The sequence below is a fragment of the Osmerus mordax genome, chromosome 18 (assembly GCF_038355195.1).
Source record: "Osmerus mordax isolate fOsmMor3 chromosome 18, fOsmMor3.pri, whole genome shotgun sequence".
Classification (NCBI taxonomy): domain Eukaryota; kingdom Metazoa; phylum Chordata; class Actinopteri; order Osmeriformes; family Osmeridae; genus Osmerus; species Osmerus mordax.
The window spans coordinates 11,170,005-11,186,758 of record NC_090067.1 but is presented as its reverse complement, the minus strand read 5'-3'; the positions used below and the strand labels follow the sequence as shown (position 1 = coordinate 11,186,758).

At 46.1% G+C, this 16,754-nt stretch overlaps 4 protein-coding genes across 10 annotated transcripts; 1 reads left to right on the top strand and 3 right to left on the bottom strand.

Moving 5' to 3' along the window:
* Window positions 1–990: 990 nt before the first annotated feature.
* On the bottom strand, window positions 991–4,343 carry nkain1 (sodium/potassium transporting ATPase interacting 1). Of its 4 annotated transcripts, none has more exons than XM_067255783.1 (8): window positions 4,169–4,343; window positions 3,598–3,963; window positions 2,489–2,626; window positions 2,329–2,409; window positions 2,042–2,239; window positions 1,838–1,898; window positions 1,360–1,441; window positions 991–1,214 (listed from the first exon to the last, which is right to left on the bottom strand). In XM_067255783.1, exons 2-8 carry the CDS (start codon window positions 3,649–3,651, stop codon window positions 1,205–1,207), a joined length of 624 nt encoding a protein of 207 aa, XP_067111884.1. In that variant the 5' UTR covers window positions 3,652–3,963; window positions 4,169–4,343; the 3' UTR covers window positions 991–1,204. The 4 variants fall into 4 exon arrangements, with proteins under 4 accessions (XP_067111884.1, XP_067111887.1, XP_067111885.1 ...); XM_067255784.1 differs by having other exon boundaries at window positions 1,147–1,214; window positions 1,356–1,441; XM_067255786.1 differs by lacking the exon at window positions 1,838–1,898.
* Window positions 4,344–4,763: 420 nt separating this feature from the next.
* snrnp40 (small nuclear ribonucleoprotein 40 (U5)) lies at window positions 4,764–7,781 on the bottom strand. The gene is made up of 10 exons (XM_067255983.1): window positions 7,571–7,781; window positions 7,191–7,320; window positions 6,978–7,071; window positions 6,510–6,675; window positions 6,085–6,207; window positions 5,850–5,970; window positions 5,663–5,745; window positions 5,466–5,527; window positions 5,165–5,268; window positions 4,764–5,030 (listed from the first exon to the last, which is right to left on the bottom strand). Exons 1-10 carry the CDS (start codon window positions 7,679–7,681, stop codon window positions 4,981–4,983), a joined length of 1,044 nt encoding a protein of 347 aa, XP_067112084.1. The 5' UTR covers window positions 7,682–7,781; the 3' UTR covers window positions 4,764–4,980.
* A 101-nt stretch (window positions 7,782–7,882) lies between these two features.
* On the top strand, window positions 7,883–10,524 carry zcchc17 (zinc finger, CCHC domain containing 17). 4 transcript variants are annotated; one of them, XM_067255499.1, is made up of 7 exons: window positions 7,883–7,952; window positions 8,245–8,454; window positions 8,635–8,735; window positions 8,841–8,932; window positions 9,016–9,116; window positions 9,325–9,476; window positions 9,732–10,524. In XM_067255499.1, the coding sequence occupies exons 2-7, from the start codon at window positions 8,319–8,321 to the stop codon at window positions 9,903–9,905; spliced, it is 756 nt and encodes a 251-aa protein (XP_067111600.1). In that variant the 5' UTR covers window positions 7,883–7,952; window positions 8,245–8,318; the 3' UTR covers window positions 9,906–10,524. The 4 variants fall into 4 exon arrangements, with proteins under 4 accessions (XP_067111600.1, XP_067111601.1, XP_067111598.1 ...); XM_067255500.1 differs by having other exon boundaries at window positions 7,890–7,952; window positions 8,282–8,454; XM_067255497.1 differs by having other exon boundaries at window positions 7,907–8,132; window positions 8,282–8,454.
* Window positions 10,525–11,392: 868 nt separating this feature from the next.
* On the bottom strand, window positions 11,393–14,103 carry fabp3 (fatty acid binding protein 3, muscle and heart). Its single transcript, XM_067255463.1, has 4 exons — window positions 13,914–14,103; window positions 12,493–12,665; window positions 11,831–11,932; window positions 11,393–11,631 (listed from the first exon to the last, which is right to left on the bottom strand). Exons 1-4 carry the CDS (start codon window positions 13,984–13,986, stop codon window positions 11,581–11,583), a joined length of 399 nt encoding a protein of 132 aa, XP_067111564.1. The 5' UTR covers window positions 13,987–14,103; the 3' UTR covers window positions 11,393–11,580.
* Between the last annotated feature and the right edge of the window lie 2,651 nt (window positions 14,104–16,754).

Here is a 16,754-nt window from a genome sequence, read left to right as displayed (position 1 = left end):
ATGTCGGTGGAATGACTCATTCATCCATCGCACCAAAAAATATTCAGCACAGAACAACCATTCCATCGGAGAAAGGAAAGAAAGGCTACAAGGAGGAGAGAAGCAGGCAAAGAGGAGCACATTTCTGGAGCTTATTCAAGGTGACAGCACAAGACGTGTGCCCTCCCCTTTCCGTCTCGCTCAACACAAATCAACAAACAATCATCAGCTGGTTATTTACATGCACAAGAACCCCCTACTGCTTTCCCCATGTTGACACTAAAGCCTGATTCCAAACCCATCCAAATTCCGAGTAGATCTAATCAAATACACCACTTACTGTACATGCCTGGGCCAACTGTTCCAAGACCTAGCTGAATGTTGCTGCGACGTAAGACCAGCACATCCACTAATGTGTGTCCTAATAGTCTTTATTAGCTAGCATTCCTTGATGGGGAGTTCCCCCCACCCTGAATTGAAACTGGACGAGAGGAATCTAATTCCTGGTAGAGGACATCCTCTCTATTGCTTAGACCACCCATATGCCTATAGATTACAGCACGGGTACAAGGAAGCGTCTGTATTGTACTGAGTTGAATTTCTGGTGTTGGTTTAAAAACTGGTGAGGATTTGATTAGGGAAAGGGACAGGTTAGGAATTTGGCGTTGGTACGACTGCTCTATTATGACATCATCACATTCTAAAACGACAACATGAAGAGCCGTGGCCCATGTGACCCAAAAACACAGAGGCACCTCACAGAAGAGTCCAGGGCTTAATCCACCAAGCATCAACTAGTCCTGTAGAGCTCAACACCCCCCCCCCCCCTCCCTCCCCCCTCAATCTACTCTGCCACCACCCAACCCACACAAACGATAGTGATAGTGTGAAGTGTGAAGAGCTGGCTGTTTTAGTGAAGGGTGTCCTCCTAAATGTCCTTACAAGTGTCTCATTGTCACTGACCACCCTCACCCCCTTCGCCCACCCCCCCCTCACTCACTCCCCTGGAAGAGCTAGTTCCCCCCCCTGAGCTCTATACATTCTATATAGGGACATCAATCTCACAAACTCTCTCTGATACACACACACACACACAGCTTTCTTTCTGGAAGGTGAGTCCATTGCTCCGTTGAATTGTGACACAGACAGTGAGTGTTTCCATGGCAACTGACTCCATCCGCTGTGGTACCTTCAGCGTCTGGCCTCATGGGGGCGCCACATACACCTACCCGGCACTAGGACGGGGAGAGTGAAACAGTCGGTCAGCACAATAAATCAGTCATAATCCTGAGGGTTACAGCTTGGTAACTAAGTTGAATAGGCAGAAATTTGGAGTTTCTTGTTTTCATGATCATACGAATGAATATTCAAGTTACCTACGTGTACAGAGGTTGCAGTTGAAGATGGGAGGTTTTTTGTGGGGGCTGATAACCATAGGAGTCAAACCCACCGATAAAATCGACTGAGGAAGGCAGAGAAGAGAAGCATAGCCTTGTATTAGAAAAGTTGTGGGTCTGTTGTTGGAATTCAAACACTACTAAAATTGTGTTATTTATCTACAGTGCACTTAATGGGGAATACACATCTATACTCCACTATTACCTAAAGAAGAAATAGAACCCTTAGAACACACACACACAAAACAGAACACTGACAGGCAGAACACAAAACAATGATCAGACAGAACACATACAGAACAATGATCAGACAATACACATACAGAACAATGATCAGACAGAACACATACAGAACAATGATCAGACAGAACACATACAGAACAATGATCAGACAGAACAATCATACATAACACTGTTTAGATTTAAAAGACAAAACAAGTAGAATTGACAAAACCACTCACAGCTATCCTCGTCATCCTGGAAGACTTTGCTCACATAGCAGGCATACACAAAGCCAAAAAGCTTAAAAAGAGGAAATTGACAAAGTCAATTATGTTGTCTTTGGTTTTGAAGTGTGTGTATGTATGAGACAGAGAGACAGACAGAGTGAAAGAGAGTGATAGACAGAGAGAGACAGAGTTAAAGATAGTGTCAGAGATACTCACAGCCAATAGGACCTGAAGGGCTGAACTCAGCACCTCAATGTACTGGTAGTCAAGGAGGCACCCGGACACTGTGATGACATGGTGGTCGTCAGGGGCGATGCGGGAGTCCAACACCGGCGTTACAAGGCAACCAGGGCCATGCTCCATCCACCAGGAACGATGGAGGGACGTGTTGAATGTCATCAAGAAGTCTCTGTCCTGCACACACACAGTCAGGACCAGTCTTCCAGCTACCTCTATGGCCACTGACGGTTCACTATACAAATCAAGGCGTCGACGGAGCTTACCTGAGACAGGTGTCCCACTTCCAGGTAGAAACAGATGATGAAAGAGTTCCATCCCACCCACAGCACCAGCCACACTGCATACTGACAGAGCGAGAGGGGAAGGTTTAGGCATATGCGATGTGAGAGACAAACCCGGGAATCCATGGCAACCCCTGCTCACCAGTACGAGGTATCTGGAACGGAACTGCACGGTGCCAAACACCCCCAGTATGACGGCCATGATGTGGAGGAAGTTGGCAAGGATGGGAGCCCACTGGTACCCAAGGAAATCAAACACTTGTCTTTGCAGTGCTGCCACCTACAGGCCAGGCAAAGAACCAGGGACAGAACACAATATTACACAGGGAGGGAATTGGGCTACAGAGTGCTTGAACACACACACACACACACACACACACACATAGGGGCCCGCCAACATACACAGAAGGGACAGGCACACACACGTCTGCTGCAGTTGTTTCCATGGTAACTGCCTGGAGCCCGAGCCCTGAAACTGTACAGGAAAAACCCAAGGGGCACCCAAACCCCCCAAAGCCCTCCCCCAAACAAATCTGTAGACCTCACCCTGCAACTAAACAATTACAGCCGGCACAGCGCATCACTTAATACAGCATCCATGTCCTTGCGCCATCAACGTGCACCATCCTCAAAGCGTGATAAGCCACATTATCTGTAACGCAGACTAGCTGACACTATGGCAAGTTATAAAAACAAACACATTCAATTGAAGTGTACTAAAACTATTGTATTAATAATAACTGACATATTAGTAAAATGATACATGTGGCGTTAAGTACAAGTGGGGGGAAACCCTCCAAAGTTGAACACGGACGAGCCAGGGAAGCAGATGGAAGGAGGGAATGAAAAAGAGTTCTCTCTTGTTTTTCCCCTGTCGTCCTTCTCAAAAGCAGAAGTGTTCCTATTCACGTGGTATCACTATCCTTGAATACGGAGATCACCTCTATTCCACACACACAGACACACACACTTGCCTCCTCTTACCCTCACACACTATACCCTCCCTTGTTTTAAACAGATAATAAGGCATACACACTCCCAACAGCTGGTGCTGCTCAAAAGCTTTCAGTGTAAGACTTTCTTTGCCACAGTTTAAAATAGTAACCTAATATAAAAAGCCGGATAAAATGTAAATGGGGTTTTCAGAACTTAATTCGTTTAGGTTTTTGTGTGTGTGTGTGAGTGTGTGTAAAAAAAAAAAGTAAAACTGGGTGTTGATGAAAGACTATCACAGCACAAACACACACTCACCAACTGCAGCGAACATATCACCACCAGCGTGCATCTCCCATCACACTTCCCCATTTTGGAGGGCTCGGGACGCGGTTTGGGGCCGCGCAGGCTCCGGGGGAACGACGGGTCTCCGGATAGATCCAGACTGCCTAACGTTTTAGCCTTACACCATCCCCGTCTAGACCGCTCCTGTTCCCTGGTCTCCCTCTCAACACAGAATACTTTGGGCGCTCTTCAGTCAGACGGACGCATGCCAAGACCCGAGCTCATTCTGTCGGTGAATACGGTGATGGTGGTCGTGGTTTCAGGGAGGGGGGACGTCCTCTTCATTCGCTGGGGTCTGCGGTTCCACCGCTACCGATTACCGAATCGCCTCGGCCACACCTTCCGGCGGCGCGCGGGGAGGCACACACAAAGGCACAAAGAGAGACAGAAAGCTGTCATTATCTGCTTGTGGGTTGCGACAGAAATGAGCATCATATGATAACGGATCACACGGGGGGACTTGGGGAGGAGGGGAATGATCCGATGGAAGTAGACAAGCTAAATGAAATCTACCACCGACACAAAGCGTCTCATTGTGACTCACGGTTTTGAAGGCGCTCACGATCCCTTGCTCCCTGTCCCAAACCCTTGTGAAGTCGAAGGAGTAGCGTCTGCATATGCACAGATCTTGTACGGGTTATTACAGCCAATAATACATAAGTCCTCCACTCGGTCTTGTTGCGTCTTTGTCAACAATCACCGCCGGGGCGGGCGCAAGAGGATTGGGGGAGAGGGGGTGGGGGTTCAAGTCACCGCGACCCCCTCATTTGAGAGGAAATGTTTTCTGCAGCCGTGTGCGTGCGCGCGACCGAGGATAACCGCGAGGATTGAGGTAGACACAAAAGAATACAGAACTAGAGGCGAAAAGATTGAAACATAATAAAATACACCAAATAAAATTTTAAGCATACAGAAATAGCAACTAACACCCGTAATAGCAGGCTTTCTTGTCATTAAGTTAGCCTTGTCATGAAGTCTTGAATATAGAAGGAAATTGCTGAAACCAATCAGGCCAATGAAACGAAAATAAACAGGTTGTTATGAATAACCTTATAAATGAAGCAGCTCGACTCTACCACCAGGGCTTAGCAGTGCAATCAATCTTCCAGACAAGTCATAAAAAATGATTCTACCATATATTGTTTTATGCAGTTTATTAGGAAGAAAAAAAAAGTATTTGTTGTTGTGACGTCATAAACTCACACACGCGTTCCTGAGGTTTCTCAGAATCAACTAAAGTATATAAAAGAACAGATTGTTTACCCAGAAGCACATAAAATGGGTAAACACCAGAATCCTCCCTACAGATGGACAAACACACACACACACACACTTGCACATTCACACACATCCCTCCTACTGAATCTCCCCCATATAGAGCCGTTTGTCACTTGATCCAGAGAGGACTGTTGGGAGACAGAACATACATCAGTAAGTAAAGAAAAAGTGGAACACGTGTGATTAAGAGAGGAAGGGTAAAAATGGAGGAAAATCAATAAAGCGGAAGAATAAGACAATGTGAGTGTTCCCCTCATCCTACCTATAGGCTCCTCAGGGTGAAAAGCCACCTCATTGACAGACCCAGCGTGACCTGGCAGCTTATACAGGATCCTCCGTGAGGTGGTGTCCCACACGTACACAAATCTGCAGACACACAAAACAACAATGCTAAACCTCACAGCTAACTTGTTTAAAACAGGCCTGCTCAGTTTAAGATGAATAAGTGCCTAATATGAACAGATGTCCCTGTACTTTACTGTAAGTCGCTCTGGATACGAGCTTCTGCTAAATGACTTAATGTCTAAATGTAAGTGTGTGTGTGTGTGTAAATGTGTTCTCACCTGTCAGCCGAGCCTGCAGCAATCTTACTGCCGTCATTAGACCAGGAGCACCTCAGCAGGTTCTAATAAAAATAAATTAAGCCATGAAGACCATTATGACCATGTTGTTATAATAATATTATGATGGCAATACTAGCCACGGTGAGGCGGGGGGGGGGGGGGGGGGGGGGGGGGGGGGGGTCGGCAGGGCTTATCACCTTCTCAAAGTTGTGAATATTCCCCTGGAAGATCTTCACACACCTCTCCTTAGGAGCAAAGGGACGGACGTCCCAAATACGCACTAGGAGCGAAGATAAACACAGGCTCAAGATATGTTCCCATGGAGATATATATAACCAACCCGACCAATGCAATGTAGCGAAGTCTACACACTAACACACACACCTGTGTTGTCCATAGAGTTGGAGAGCAGGTAGGACCCCTCTGAGCTCAGACTGAGCCCCGTCAGGGAGTCTCCATGGCCATGCATGCTGTAGATCAGTTTGTTCTGCCTCAGGTCCCATACCTACACACGTACATCGAGTCCCCAGCAGAGGTAGAACAATGAATACAGATGCAAACAGTGACTACACTCATTGGCTGTGAGACATTAGCACTCTTATTAGGGTGGCTGGGGTACCTTGATGTCATTGTCGATTCCTCCAGACAGGATCTGATCGCTGGTGTCATTGAAGGTGACTGCCAGTACCTGATAGGTGTTCTGGAACGTGTGGACAGCTCCCTTCTTACGAATATCCCACAGCTAAACGCAACAACAAACGCATACAAATAAACAAAACTAATTAAAACAACCTGATAGTGAAGAAGGGGATCCCTCACTTAATTGTGAGGGATCCCCTCCCCTCACCAATTTTTTCCCCTTAGTGAGTTTTTCTGGGAGTTTTTCCTTGTCTTCCTTGAGGGTTTAGGTTGGTTGAGGGGCAGTTCTATGGGCGTATGTGAAGCCTTCTGTGACATGCTTGCATGTAAAAAGGGCTATACAAATACATTTTGATAGTGAATGCCCTCTAGGAGCTAAGATGGGTTTCCAGACACCATGGTTACCTTGACGGTGCCGTCGTCGCTGCCGGTGCATACGAGCTGAGGGCCGCGGCGGGCGGGATAGCAGGAGTTAACGAAGGAGGTGTGGCCTTTCAGACGCTTGATCCTCTCACCCGTCTCACTGTCCCACACACCTACCGTCTTGTCTGTGCTAGCGGAGAAGAGCATACTAACACACACACACACATTTAGTCATTTAGCAGACTCTTATCCAGAGCGACTTACAGTAAGTACAGGGACATTCCCCCGAGGCAAGTAGGGTGAAGTGCCTTGCCCAAGGACACAACGTCATTTTGCACGGCCAAGAATCGAACCGGCAACCTTCTGATTAATAGCCCGATTCCCTAACTGCTCAGCCATCTGACTCACACACACACACAAGTTTAGATCACACACATTGAGATAGAATCCCTCATGCGCCTCCTGATAGAAACGGTGAAAGAGTTAGACAATACAATGTCTATAACTTACCTTCCATCTGTGTTATAATGCAATTCCATCACAGCTCCAGTGTGTCCTTTCAGAGTGGCGAAGTTATCACAGTCTCCATACACGTTCCACATCACTGCAAGAGAGGCAGAGGATAGAGTTTAAGAGGTTACTAAAGGGTTGGCACTGAATTAAACCCTTGGGTTCAGGTTTTCCTAGGTAGATGACTATGTGCCAATACGTGTTTATACTCACATATGAGCCTGTCATATCCTGAAGATGCGAGAGTAGCACCATTGGGGTGAAACTTGCAGCAGTAGACCTCTCCTTCATGACCACACATTAGCATAATAGGAGCCTGCAAACTAGAGCTCCTTGGCGGACCCTAGGGAACATTCACACACCCACAAGATTGAGACGGCTGTGTTTGAACTAGCCAACCAGCCATAGCTAGGCCGCTTCAAGCGGAACTGCTTTGAGTAACTAATGTTTGAACAGTCGATAATCTAAACTTTGTTCATTAAGCACAGAAGGTACCTGCTAAATCCATACAAAGGACATACGGGAAGCAAGCACTGTATAATAACAAGTTAGCCTGCTGGTTGCACAAATGAACTTTCTGGCGAATCTCTTACCATCGCCACGAGTTGCTGGGATTGCGCCGCAGCAACCAGCTCAGTCCGGGGCCGCTTGACTTCGGTGGGGACCAAAGCCATATCGCCTGGTCTCTTCTTAGGTTCAATCATAGTTAATAATCAAAGGCTAAGGGTCCGACCTTAAATTTGTCAGAGTCAGAGTAATACGTGCTGAAATGAATGAGCTTCTCGTCAGATCTCTGCTCTCAACAAAAATATACGAAGAATAGGGTTAGTACTTCCGTCCGGAGTTACGTATTTGATTGGTGTTTCGTCTGGCTGATCACTGTGATTGGCTACTGTGGAGAACGCACCGGAAGAAATCTAACAACTGCCCTACTACAGCAAACGTTTGCGACAAACGTTTCTTATTTGTAAACATGTGAGTTTCATTGTACTCCCAATGCGTTTCTGTAAAAGACTGTTGAAATCTGTGCAAACCCAAAAATGGCGATATAGCCAACGTGTACATTGTGGTTGGGATAGTTATTTACTACATCTAGCTGAAGCGGCAACGTTCGTTCAGCAATCAAAAAGCTAGACATTAGCCAACATAGTAAAGGTAAATCATTAGCTATCTAAATATTTCTTTACTTTAGGTCATGTTTACTTAACTTTAAGTTGTTGCTTGTCTTTCATTCTCCCCAAATCCTGAAAGTTAAAACTATTTTCAGTTGACGTCTCGCTTTATCTCACGTCTTGTCTCTGAAGAGTGGGACAATCTCCCCACAAGGGCTGAGAGACTAGCATGGCAGAATTTGAAGAAGCCGAAGAGCCTGGTGGTCTTGACGGCCTACCAACCATGTATGGTATCTTCAAGGGCGAGGTGGTTTCTGTACAAACCTATGGAGCCTTCGTCAAGCTCCCAGGATACCAGAAGCAGGGTAAGGAGCCAGTACCAGACTGAATACACTGGAAGCAGTTCAATACAAAAATGTATTTCTCTCACTCTCAGAAATCAGAATCAGTAAACAGTTTAATAGTAGTTTACAGGACAAGGAATTTTCTTTGGTGGGCCGGTGCATACAGTAAACATATAAGAATTCTAAGTCTTTCTCCCTCAGGTTTGGTGCATGTCAGTGAAATGTCTGCATGTCGAGTAGAAAATGCCTCAGAGATTGTAGATGTGGGAGAACAGGTGTGGATCAAAGTCATTGGGAAAGAGGTAACACACTCACATATATACATTCACGATTCACTAATAATGGTATCATCAATAAGGATGCATTCATAACACAACATAACTATTTTTCTTTTTGACTCTCCTCAGGTCAGAGATGACAAAGTAAAACTCTCCTTCTCAATGAAAGCTGTGAATCAGGGAACAGGACGGGACCAAGACCCCAATAATGTCAACGCTGAGTATGTCTATTAGTGGATGTTACTGTGTGTGTGTGTGTGTGTGTGTGTGCGTGCGTTGGTCTCATGTCTGTTGACGTTTCCAGGCAGGATGAGCGGAGACGCAGAATGTTCAGAGATCACACTGGACAGAGAATCACACTGGAGGCTGTTTTTAACACCACTTGCAAGAACTGCGGCTGCAAAGGTACAAGCGCACCATTATTGTAATAGCTGCTCTGTACTTCCAGGAGACCCGTTCAGTCCAGACATGGTTCTGATAGTTATACATGGTTGACTTGTGACTTCAACCAAAGCCCTGATGATTGCTCTCATGCATACCAAGTCTGTCAGCTATGGCTGCAAATAACCATGTTGTCTAAATACGTGCTTTTCCCATACCTTTCTTTTTACAGGCCACTTTGCCAAGGACTGTTTCTCAACTCCTGGGTTGCAGTACTCTTTGTTGCCTGAAGAGGGCGACGATGTAGAGCAACAACAGCAGCAGCAGCCTCCCCCAAACCTCGTACCACAGCAAGACTCTCAGAAGAAAAAAAAGAAAAAGAAGGTAAAGTACCAGTGACACCTTGTGCCTACGCTCTTCCTGTCCTCTGCCCTTAGTCTCGCTGGGTTGTGAGGTATTTGTCATGTGTGTGTGTGTGTGGTGGCAGCCTTTACAGACAATGACGCATACACACTGACACTGTCGCCACAGAAACCAACTAAACACAAAAGAGGGCACGACTCCGTAACTCAGTCACGCAGTTTTTTAGGATCGAGTCTGACATGCCGTGTCGCCGTTTGTCCTCCGCCCGTCCTCCAGGAGAAGAAAGTGAAGAAGAAGAGGAAGAGGGAGAGGAAAGAGTCAGAGAGCGACAGCAGCAGCGGCGATGGAGTGCAGAGGCCGAGCCAGACCAAGAGAGGGCGCCATGACCAAGACAAAGAGGAGAGAAAGAAGAAGAAGCACAAGAAACACAAATCGCACAAGCACAGCTGAGACAAGGATCACAGGCACACACTGTACACTGCGATCACACACGGTTAACTCATACACAGACAACACACAGACGCATAGAAAGAGCACTGGCTTTAAAAGTAGATGATAGACGTGTTTTATTGCGGTGTCCCCATTTTATTTGTGTTTTTTTTAAAGATTATCTAGGACTTCTTAAGAAGTAGAAGAAGCATGAACCAGAGCATAGTCACTGTTTGTCCTAAGATAACCCTCACCCAGACTCCCTCCATGCGCTGCTTGATGTTAAGTAACTTGATAGGAGTAAGCAATATGGCAGATGGCAGATCCTCAAGTGTGAGGTCCTATATATTGTTTACACCTATCCAATTGCTTAAATGATAGTGAAACAAGTCTGGTCTAACCTATTGTTTCATAACAACCAAAAGCAAACACACAGGAAGTATGTAACAGGTTCTAGACTCAGTTTCTGAGTTAACCAGCTTTTTATTGTGTGGTAAGAATGTTTTCAGTGTCTCTGTATTGCTTTATCTTCTTGTCACCTGTTATTCTTGACAAACGTGTCAAAACAATGTTTTGTTTTCTTCCCATGAATGCATAAACGATACAACGCTGCCTGATGGCCATGCAAAATTCGAACAAATTGGCTTCATGTCATGTTTTAATCATTGTGAACTACAACACGGGTATTCTCAGGTTACTTGGTGTTATTACAGTCCTGTAGCCTTTACCTGTGTGTTTTCCTATTGAATCAGGATTAAGGAGCTAATTCCACAGCTACGACACAGTGTGAGGTGGTTGTGTTGGGTGTGTGTTGCGGTGAGTGTGTGGAGGTTGGTGATAAGAGTGTAGATTTATGTTAAGGTCATTAAAGTCATTGAAGGTACAGTTGGAGTGACCCCTGGAGAGCCTTTCACCCAGTGGCCAGTTTGGCATGCCATCTGTAGCACATGACACCAATCTACATGGGGATGGAATGCTCTGGATTTAGAACTCACTCATCCACATACGGTACTGACTGAAGTACATGCTCTGACAAAATGTTTCCCCTCACCTAGTTAAAACGAGCACCATCCACACACACACATGGCTGGAGCTGCCAATAAAGCTATAATTACTCACTCTGACGCTATCCAGTTGAGACAGAAACAGTGAGTGCAGTTTTGGCTCAACAATTAACCTCAAACTCAACATACTGGTTCTGTAAAACACACATCTGCACACACACACCTACAACTACAGAGATTTGCAAGGTATGCAGAAAACCGAGCAGACACACAGAATAAACGTGAGTGGAAGTTCCTTTGATCTCTGAAAGAAGTGATGTGCGCTTTTTAGAAGCACAGTGTTTGATGTTGCAATACAAAATGTCTGCCAACTACCCAGACATTTTGATTGACATGCCAATCCTGGCGAGAAGCCTTAGTCTGTCACTAATTATTTTAGAACAGATTTTGGAGCAGAATCAAATTCTTCCAATAATTGACAAAACTGTTTCACGGGAGCACATGTGAGAAAAAAAAGATTTTTATTCAGTGTTTCATTTTTAGGAGAGGCACAACACAGGGATGAACAGGACAACAGGGAGGCCAGATATCACAACAGGGGTTAAAGGTTATGAGGGTTCGGCGGTGTGGGGAGTGACCACGGGGGGTTCCAGGGTTTGGTTTTGGCTTGTTTGGGATGGAGGTTTGGACGTTTACGCCTTCTCATAGGAACGTGTGCAAACAACGTCCCCCAGAGTCAGAGTCTGTGCAGAGAAGAAAGAAAGGGATGGTTAGCAATGCCAACACTGGCACACCCACACACTACATGCACACACTGAATATACAATATACAATGACTCATTGTCATGCTGTGCAAAACATCAAAAGTCAATATATATACTGTTATCTTTTCTCCTTCAACACACACATGCAGTCTCACTTTCCCACAGTCTCAGTACTGACCAGCGTGAGGGCGTTTCCACTGACTTCTCGTACCAGAGTTGTCTCTTTACCGTCCCATTTCTGCACATGCACCATCTTACCACCATCTAGAGTTATAAGCGACTGCAGAGAGGGAGAGAAAAGGGTTTTACACACATCATATAGATAAGTATAGAATAATCGGGGTTTGTGGGAAAGAAATACACCACATACATTTGTCAAACAGGTTTGGTAGAATCCTGCCTTCCGTTCCAACAGTAAGTCATTGTTGAAACTGTGGTTTCTCCAACTCCCTCTCCCCATTACTCTTTTCAATCCCAGTAGCACAATGCTGCCTTCTCATCAAGCTGTCGACAATAAATCAATCGTGAACTTTAACCTCTCACCTCTCCTCACCCTGTCGAATGCTCACCCCTCCAACCCCTCCTAATTTAGATTGCATGAATTTAGGGCTTTCGACATTTTGTATATGCACTTAGATTTTGTCTCAACTAATCTTGACCACAAAAGGACGCCGCTACACATTATCCACCTACAACTAATAAATCTGAAAGCAACGATGCCTCAGGCAATATTTTTTTCCATCCCATCGTTTAACTACTCAACTGGGGATAGATGCAGAGTCACCAGTAGCAACCCATATCTAACCCCTGACTTTCCAACCCTCTGACCCCTAACCGCACCTTAACCTTCCTGTCGTCTGCGGTCGTCTCGTCAAACTCCTCGCCCATCTTGAAGCTGATCTCGGTGTTCTTAAAGGTGCTCTGGGTTTTCAGTGTGACGACATCTCCCACGACTTCGATGACCGTGGTGGGCTTGGTCATTCCGCCAACCTGGCGTGTGGCGAACCCCACTCCTGCAGGAGAGAAGCGTCATTGGTTGGCATCATTGGTCGCTTTGTGTCTAGGGGTGGAAATGCTGTCTTGACACGGGACGTGCTGTACGTGCAGTCAGCTTGCATGGGGGACACTGAGGGGCGTTGGTCCGAACCCATGCACTTCTGTGAAATGTCAACTCATCGCCGCTTATTGATTTGTTCCGTTGAAGTAATCAACTTTGCTTTTCATCCCTTCAGCGAAATCTGTCTTATCTTCAATTCTTCTGCGTCCTAGCCTGTTCCACAAACATTAGATAGTCATATTGACCTGGCTCCATGTTTGCTTGTATGTTTGAGTTCAGCTTACAGCATCTTTGTTTGTGTGATTACGTGAGAGGGTGAGTCAGTACGAGTGAAATAAATAAATGGACAGTGATTGGTTATAGTTGGACAGAAGCAGCCAACTCCCTTTTCGACTGGTAACTGTTTTGCTCTTTTCTGTCGCAGTCGAGTTAATTTCCTGAGGCTGAAAGTGCCACGCTCGCTCAATCAATATGGCAACAGCCCCTGTGTGTGTGTGTGTGTGTGTGTGTGTGCAGTCATTGGCTGAGAGATGGAAGAGTAGGAACAAGGGTCAGGGGTCCTTTCTATGGTGATAAGAGCAGACAGGTCGATGCTAATATCCCCACTGAGGTCAGCAAGGAGAGAGCCCTTACCCAGACCCCCCGCCCCCCCCCACACACACTTTAAAATTCAAGAGAACTATTGACACAAGTTAAAAAGAACATTACTCTCCCAAATAGTGTTAATATTTAAACCTCTCGTAGTGGGCATGCTGGTGAGTGGTTGTAAATAGCTAGCTTCCAGCTGTCTTCTCCACAAGCCTAAGTGTGTGCTTAGAAATGGACCCCACCATTAATTCAGGGTATGCACATGGTTTCCCCCTCCCCCACACCCTCCTGAGACACACTGCGGTCCACGCTTATTTCCCTTTTTCTTAATTCATTCATCTGCTTATCTTAAAATGTTCCCCACAGTCCCACACTTTACCGTGGCCTGCATTACAACTGCACAAAAAGCAAAGCCCAAGTCACACACCGCTTAACTGCCCACGGCTGCTCACTCTCTGGGGTACATGTGCGCACATGCATCAGTAGACACACCCCATCCTTTACAGTTAAGCCACACACTCCACTCTCTCCCCCCCCCCCCTTCCGTGACACACACAATCACACACACACACACAATCACACACACACACAAAAGCAACAGCACACACATGCCTACCCAGTGCCTTCATGTATTCATCAAAATTCTTGGTCTCCTTGAGGTTCCATGTGCCAACAAATGCCTCAGCCATTTCTGCCGTAGTGTGCTGGAATGAGGACGCAACAGTGCAAAAGAGAAAGAGAGAGAAAGCAAGAGAGCGACAGAATGCTGGCTGGAGCAAATAAGACTGAGAGAGAGAGCGAGAGAGGGAGAGAGTCAGCAGCACTACTGCTTCAATCCTACTGGCTAGTTTTATACCGGCTGTTCATGATGTCATCAGCCTGTGCAGAGACGAGGGAGGAGGGGGGAGAGAGACTGGGGGAGGGGGAAAAGGGGAGACAAAGACAGACAGTCCAAGATGGGGAGAGAGACAGACGGGAGGGGCAGGAGGGTAGCAAGGCGTTGAAAATGGGGAAGAATAGAAATTCTAAAGAAAGGAGAGGGGTATGGGGGAGGAAGCAGATGAACAAGCTGGCCCTTCAGAAAGAGGGATGGAAAGCCCGAAAAAGAAAGAGAATGGGTGGGGTAGGGTGGATGGGAAGGGAAGAGGGCCAGGGAGGGGGTAGACTGAGTGGTTTTAAGTAGCGTCATGGAAGTGTTCTCTCCCATGTTCTCTTCTGTCTCTCCTTCCATCTGTGTCACGTTCTCGTTTGACTTTCAGTACCTCTTTAATCTTGCCCTGAAGGACAGAAAGGGCGCTGTGATGAGTAAAAGTGAATGTTAGTGTGTGTGAATATTTATCTGGGCACTGTCCGTTACCAGACATTACCCTGGCCTTGGTGTCCTCATACCAAACCCATGCTCCCAGTCACGGTGTAATATTACCAAGCCTGACCACATAATATCCATAACAAACCGTTTTAATGACTGTTAACAGTCTGTTTGAGTTGAGAAATACCCCAGCTTGTCTCTTGTGAAGCAATCCCAAAGTTGAAAATCTCTCTCTCTCTCCCCCTCTCTCTCTCTCTCTCTCTCTCTCTATCTCCCTCTCTCCGTCTCTCTCTCTCTCTCCCTTTCTCCCTCTCTCCCTCTCTCTCTCTCTCTCTCAGACACACATGCACAGGCAAAGAGTTGCATCACATTCTTCACCAGACTTACTTTCCGTGAATGATCTGTGTCTAATCCGACACATGCGTGTTTCAAAACTGGTATGCAACATGCATGTTTCAAGCCTTAGACACAAACAGGTGGTCAGAGAGAGAGAGGAAGTAAAACTGCATTTGGGGAAATTAACAGACAGGCAAGTGAATGACATGAGATGAGAATGACATAAAGAAATTGTCCAAATGATCCGAATGCCATCCCAAGGTAGGAAGTGAACAAGATGATATACTGTCATAGAGAACAGCGGGATCAGCGTGTAATCATAACTCACAGTCATGACAGTCTCAGAGGGGACCATCTGTGTCCAAAAATCATGTTGAGGCAGTCCCCAAAAAGCTAACTTACCACACCAGTCCTTCACTTTAAATCTAAAAACAAACACACTAATGGATGTACAAGCAAAACCTCTCTCTCTCTTTAGCTCTCACGCACACTTGATTTAGAGCATACAATACCAAAAACATGACAAATTGTCATTGCCACTCTGTCCTGGGCTTTTCTTTCCTGCAGAGTTATGGTTCAGATGGCTGCCCTTACCTTTGGGCCTGCCTTCAGAACCAGTGTTTGGCCTAGACACACATCACTGTTTACCCTGACCTGCCTGCATGTCTGTGGGGTTGAACTCAAGAAGAGTGGAATGTTATGAAAGCCTCACAGCTTGAGCAACAAACCTGAGAGTGAAGGCCATCAGAGTTGGGCTCTGGCTTTATTTTGGGGTTGTGTTAGAGAGACATCTGGACATTCTCCCATTAGGAACAACTCTGACCTTTGCTCTCGTAGTGCCCCCCCCCCCCCTCCCCCTTCCCCTCCCCCAGTTCCACACACACACTCTCCCCATGTTTTTCTTTTCACACGAAATCGTCCTTTCATCTGTCCTCCCCGACCCTGACCCCCCTAACATTAAGGCATGGTTGACTGTTGCAGTCAGTCACAAGATTTCAACATGATCTGAATTACAGATGAGACATCTGAGTTACGTAGGCAGCTGCCATTGCACCTCAATGCAAGGATCAGACAAACACATAATCACAGACACACAAAAGTCTCTCTCTCTCTCTCTCTCTCTCTCTCTCTCTCTCTCTCTCTCTCTCTCTCTCTCTCTCTCTCTCTCTCTCTCTCTCTCTCTCTCTCTCTCTCTCTCTCTCTCTCTCTCTCTCTCTCTCTCTCTCTCTCTCTCTCTCTCTCTCTCTCTCTCTCTCTCTCTCTCTCTCTCTCTCTCTCTCTCTCTCTCTCTCTCTCTCTCGCAGTAAGATTACAGGTACAGGTATGACTAAAGATGGAAACATTTGAACTGAAAATGGAAATATATATTGTGACCTCAAATGAGGGAATGCTGGCAACAGTACCGGTCCTAGCACATCTGGCGCCCTAGGCGAAATGTATCAACAGAACCCTAGTGCCGAATAGTTATTTTTTCACACAGAAGGAAGATTACACTGGATTCGTCTGCCCCCTTGTGGTCATAAAGAGTGTCAGCCAACTCAAACTCATTAGGATGCACACCAGGAGCAACCAGTCGGGACCCTCGATTGCTTTCAATTGTTCCCAAGCAAAAGCCTCCTAAAATATCACACAACGGCACCAATCACCTCAAGAACATGGAGAATAGGGTAGGGTTCATCATTAGTAGAGACTTGGTCTCCTAAATTAAGCTCTCAGGGCTAATATTTATGTCCCTGTTTGTGGTGGCCCCGCCACACACAAACACGGACACCTAGATGCACATACACACATAGATACACACACATCCTTTGT

What these genes read in the sequence shown, in the direction of transcription:
- nkain1 (XM_067255783.1), bottom strand. Translation starts at nt 3,651, where the DNA reads ATGGGGAAGTGTGATGGGAGATGCACGCTGGTGGTGATATGTTCGCTG. An exon ending in GTTCCAGATACCTCGTACTG is followed by an intron (nt 2,410 to 2,488) that starts GTGAGCAGGGGT and finishes TCGCTCTGTCAG; the next exon opens with TATGCAGTGTGGCTGGTGCT. An exon ending in AAGTGGGACACCTGTCTCAG is followed by an intron (nt 2,240 to 2,328) that starts GTAAGCTCCGTC and finishes GTGTGTGTGCAG; the next exon opens with GACAGAGACTTCTTGATGAC.
- snrnp40 (XM_067255983.1), bottom strand. Translation starts at nt 7,681, where the DNA reads ATGATTGAACCTAAGAAGAGACCAGGCGATATGGCTTTGGTCCCCACC. An exon ending in CCCAGCAACTCGTGGCGATG is followed by an intron (nt 7,321 to 7,570) that starts GTAAGAGATTCG and finishes AATGTTCCCTAG; the next exon opens with GGTCCGCCAAGGAGCTCTAG. An exon ending in CATTATAACACAGATGGAAG is followed by an intron (nt 6,676 to 6,977) that starts GTAAGTTATAGA and finishes TGTGTGTGTTAG; the next exon opens with TATGCTCTTCTCCGCTAGCA.
- zcchc17 (XM_067255499.1), top strand. Translation starts at nt 8,319, where the DNA reads ATGGCAGAATTTGAAGAAGCCGAAGAGCCTGGTGGTCTTGACGGCCTA. An exon ending in CCCAGGATACCAGAAGCAGG is followed by an intron (nt 8,455 to 8,634) that starts GTAAGGAGCCAG and finishes TTTCTCCCTCAG; the next exon opens with GTTTGGTGCATGTCAGTGAA. An exon ending in TCAAAGTCATTGGGAAAGAG is followed by an intron (nt 8,736 to 8,840) that starts GTAACACACTCA and finishes GACTCTCCTCAG; the next exon opens with GTCAGAGATGACAAAGTAAA.
- fabp3 (XM_067255463.1), bottom strand. Translation starts at nt 13,986, where the DNA reads ATGGCTGAGGCATTTGTTGGCACATGGAACCTCAAGGAGACCAAGAAT. An exon ending in TGAATACATGAAGGCACTGG is followed by an intron (nt 12,666 to 13,913) that starts GTAGGCATGTGT and finishes TCTCTCCTGCAG; the next exon opens with GAGTGGGGTTCGCCACACGC. An exon ending in GTGGAAACGCCCTCACGCTG is followed by an intron (nt 11,632 to 11,830) that starts GTCAGTACTGAG and finishes TTCTCTGCACAG; the next exon opens with ACTCTGACTCTGGGGGACGT.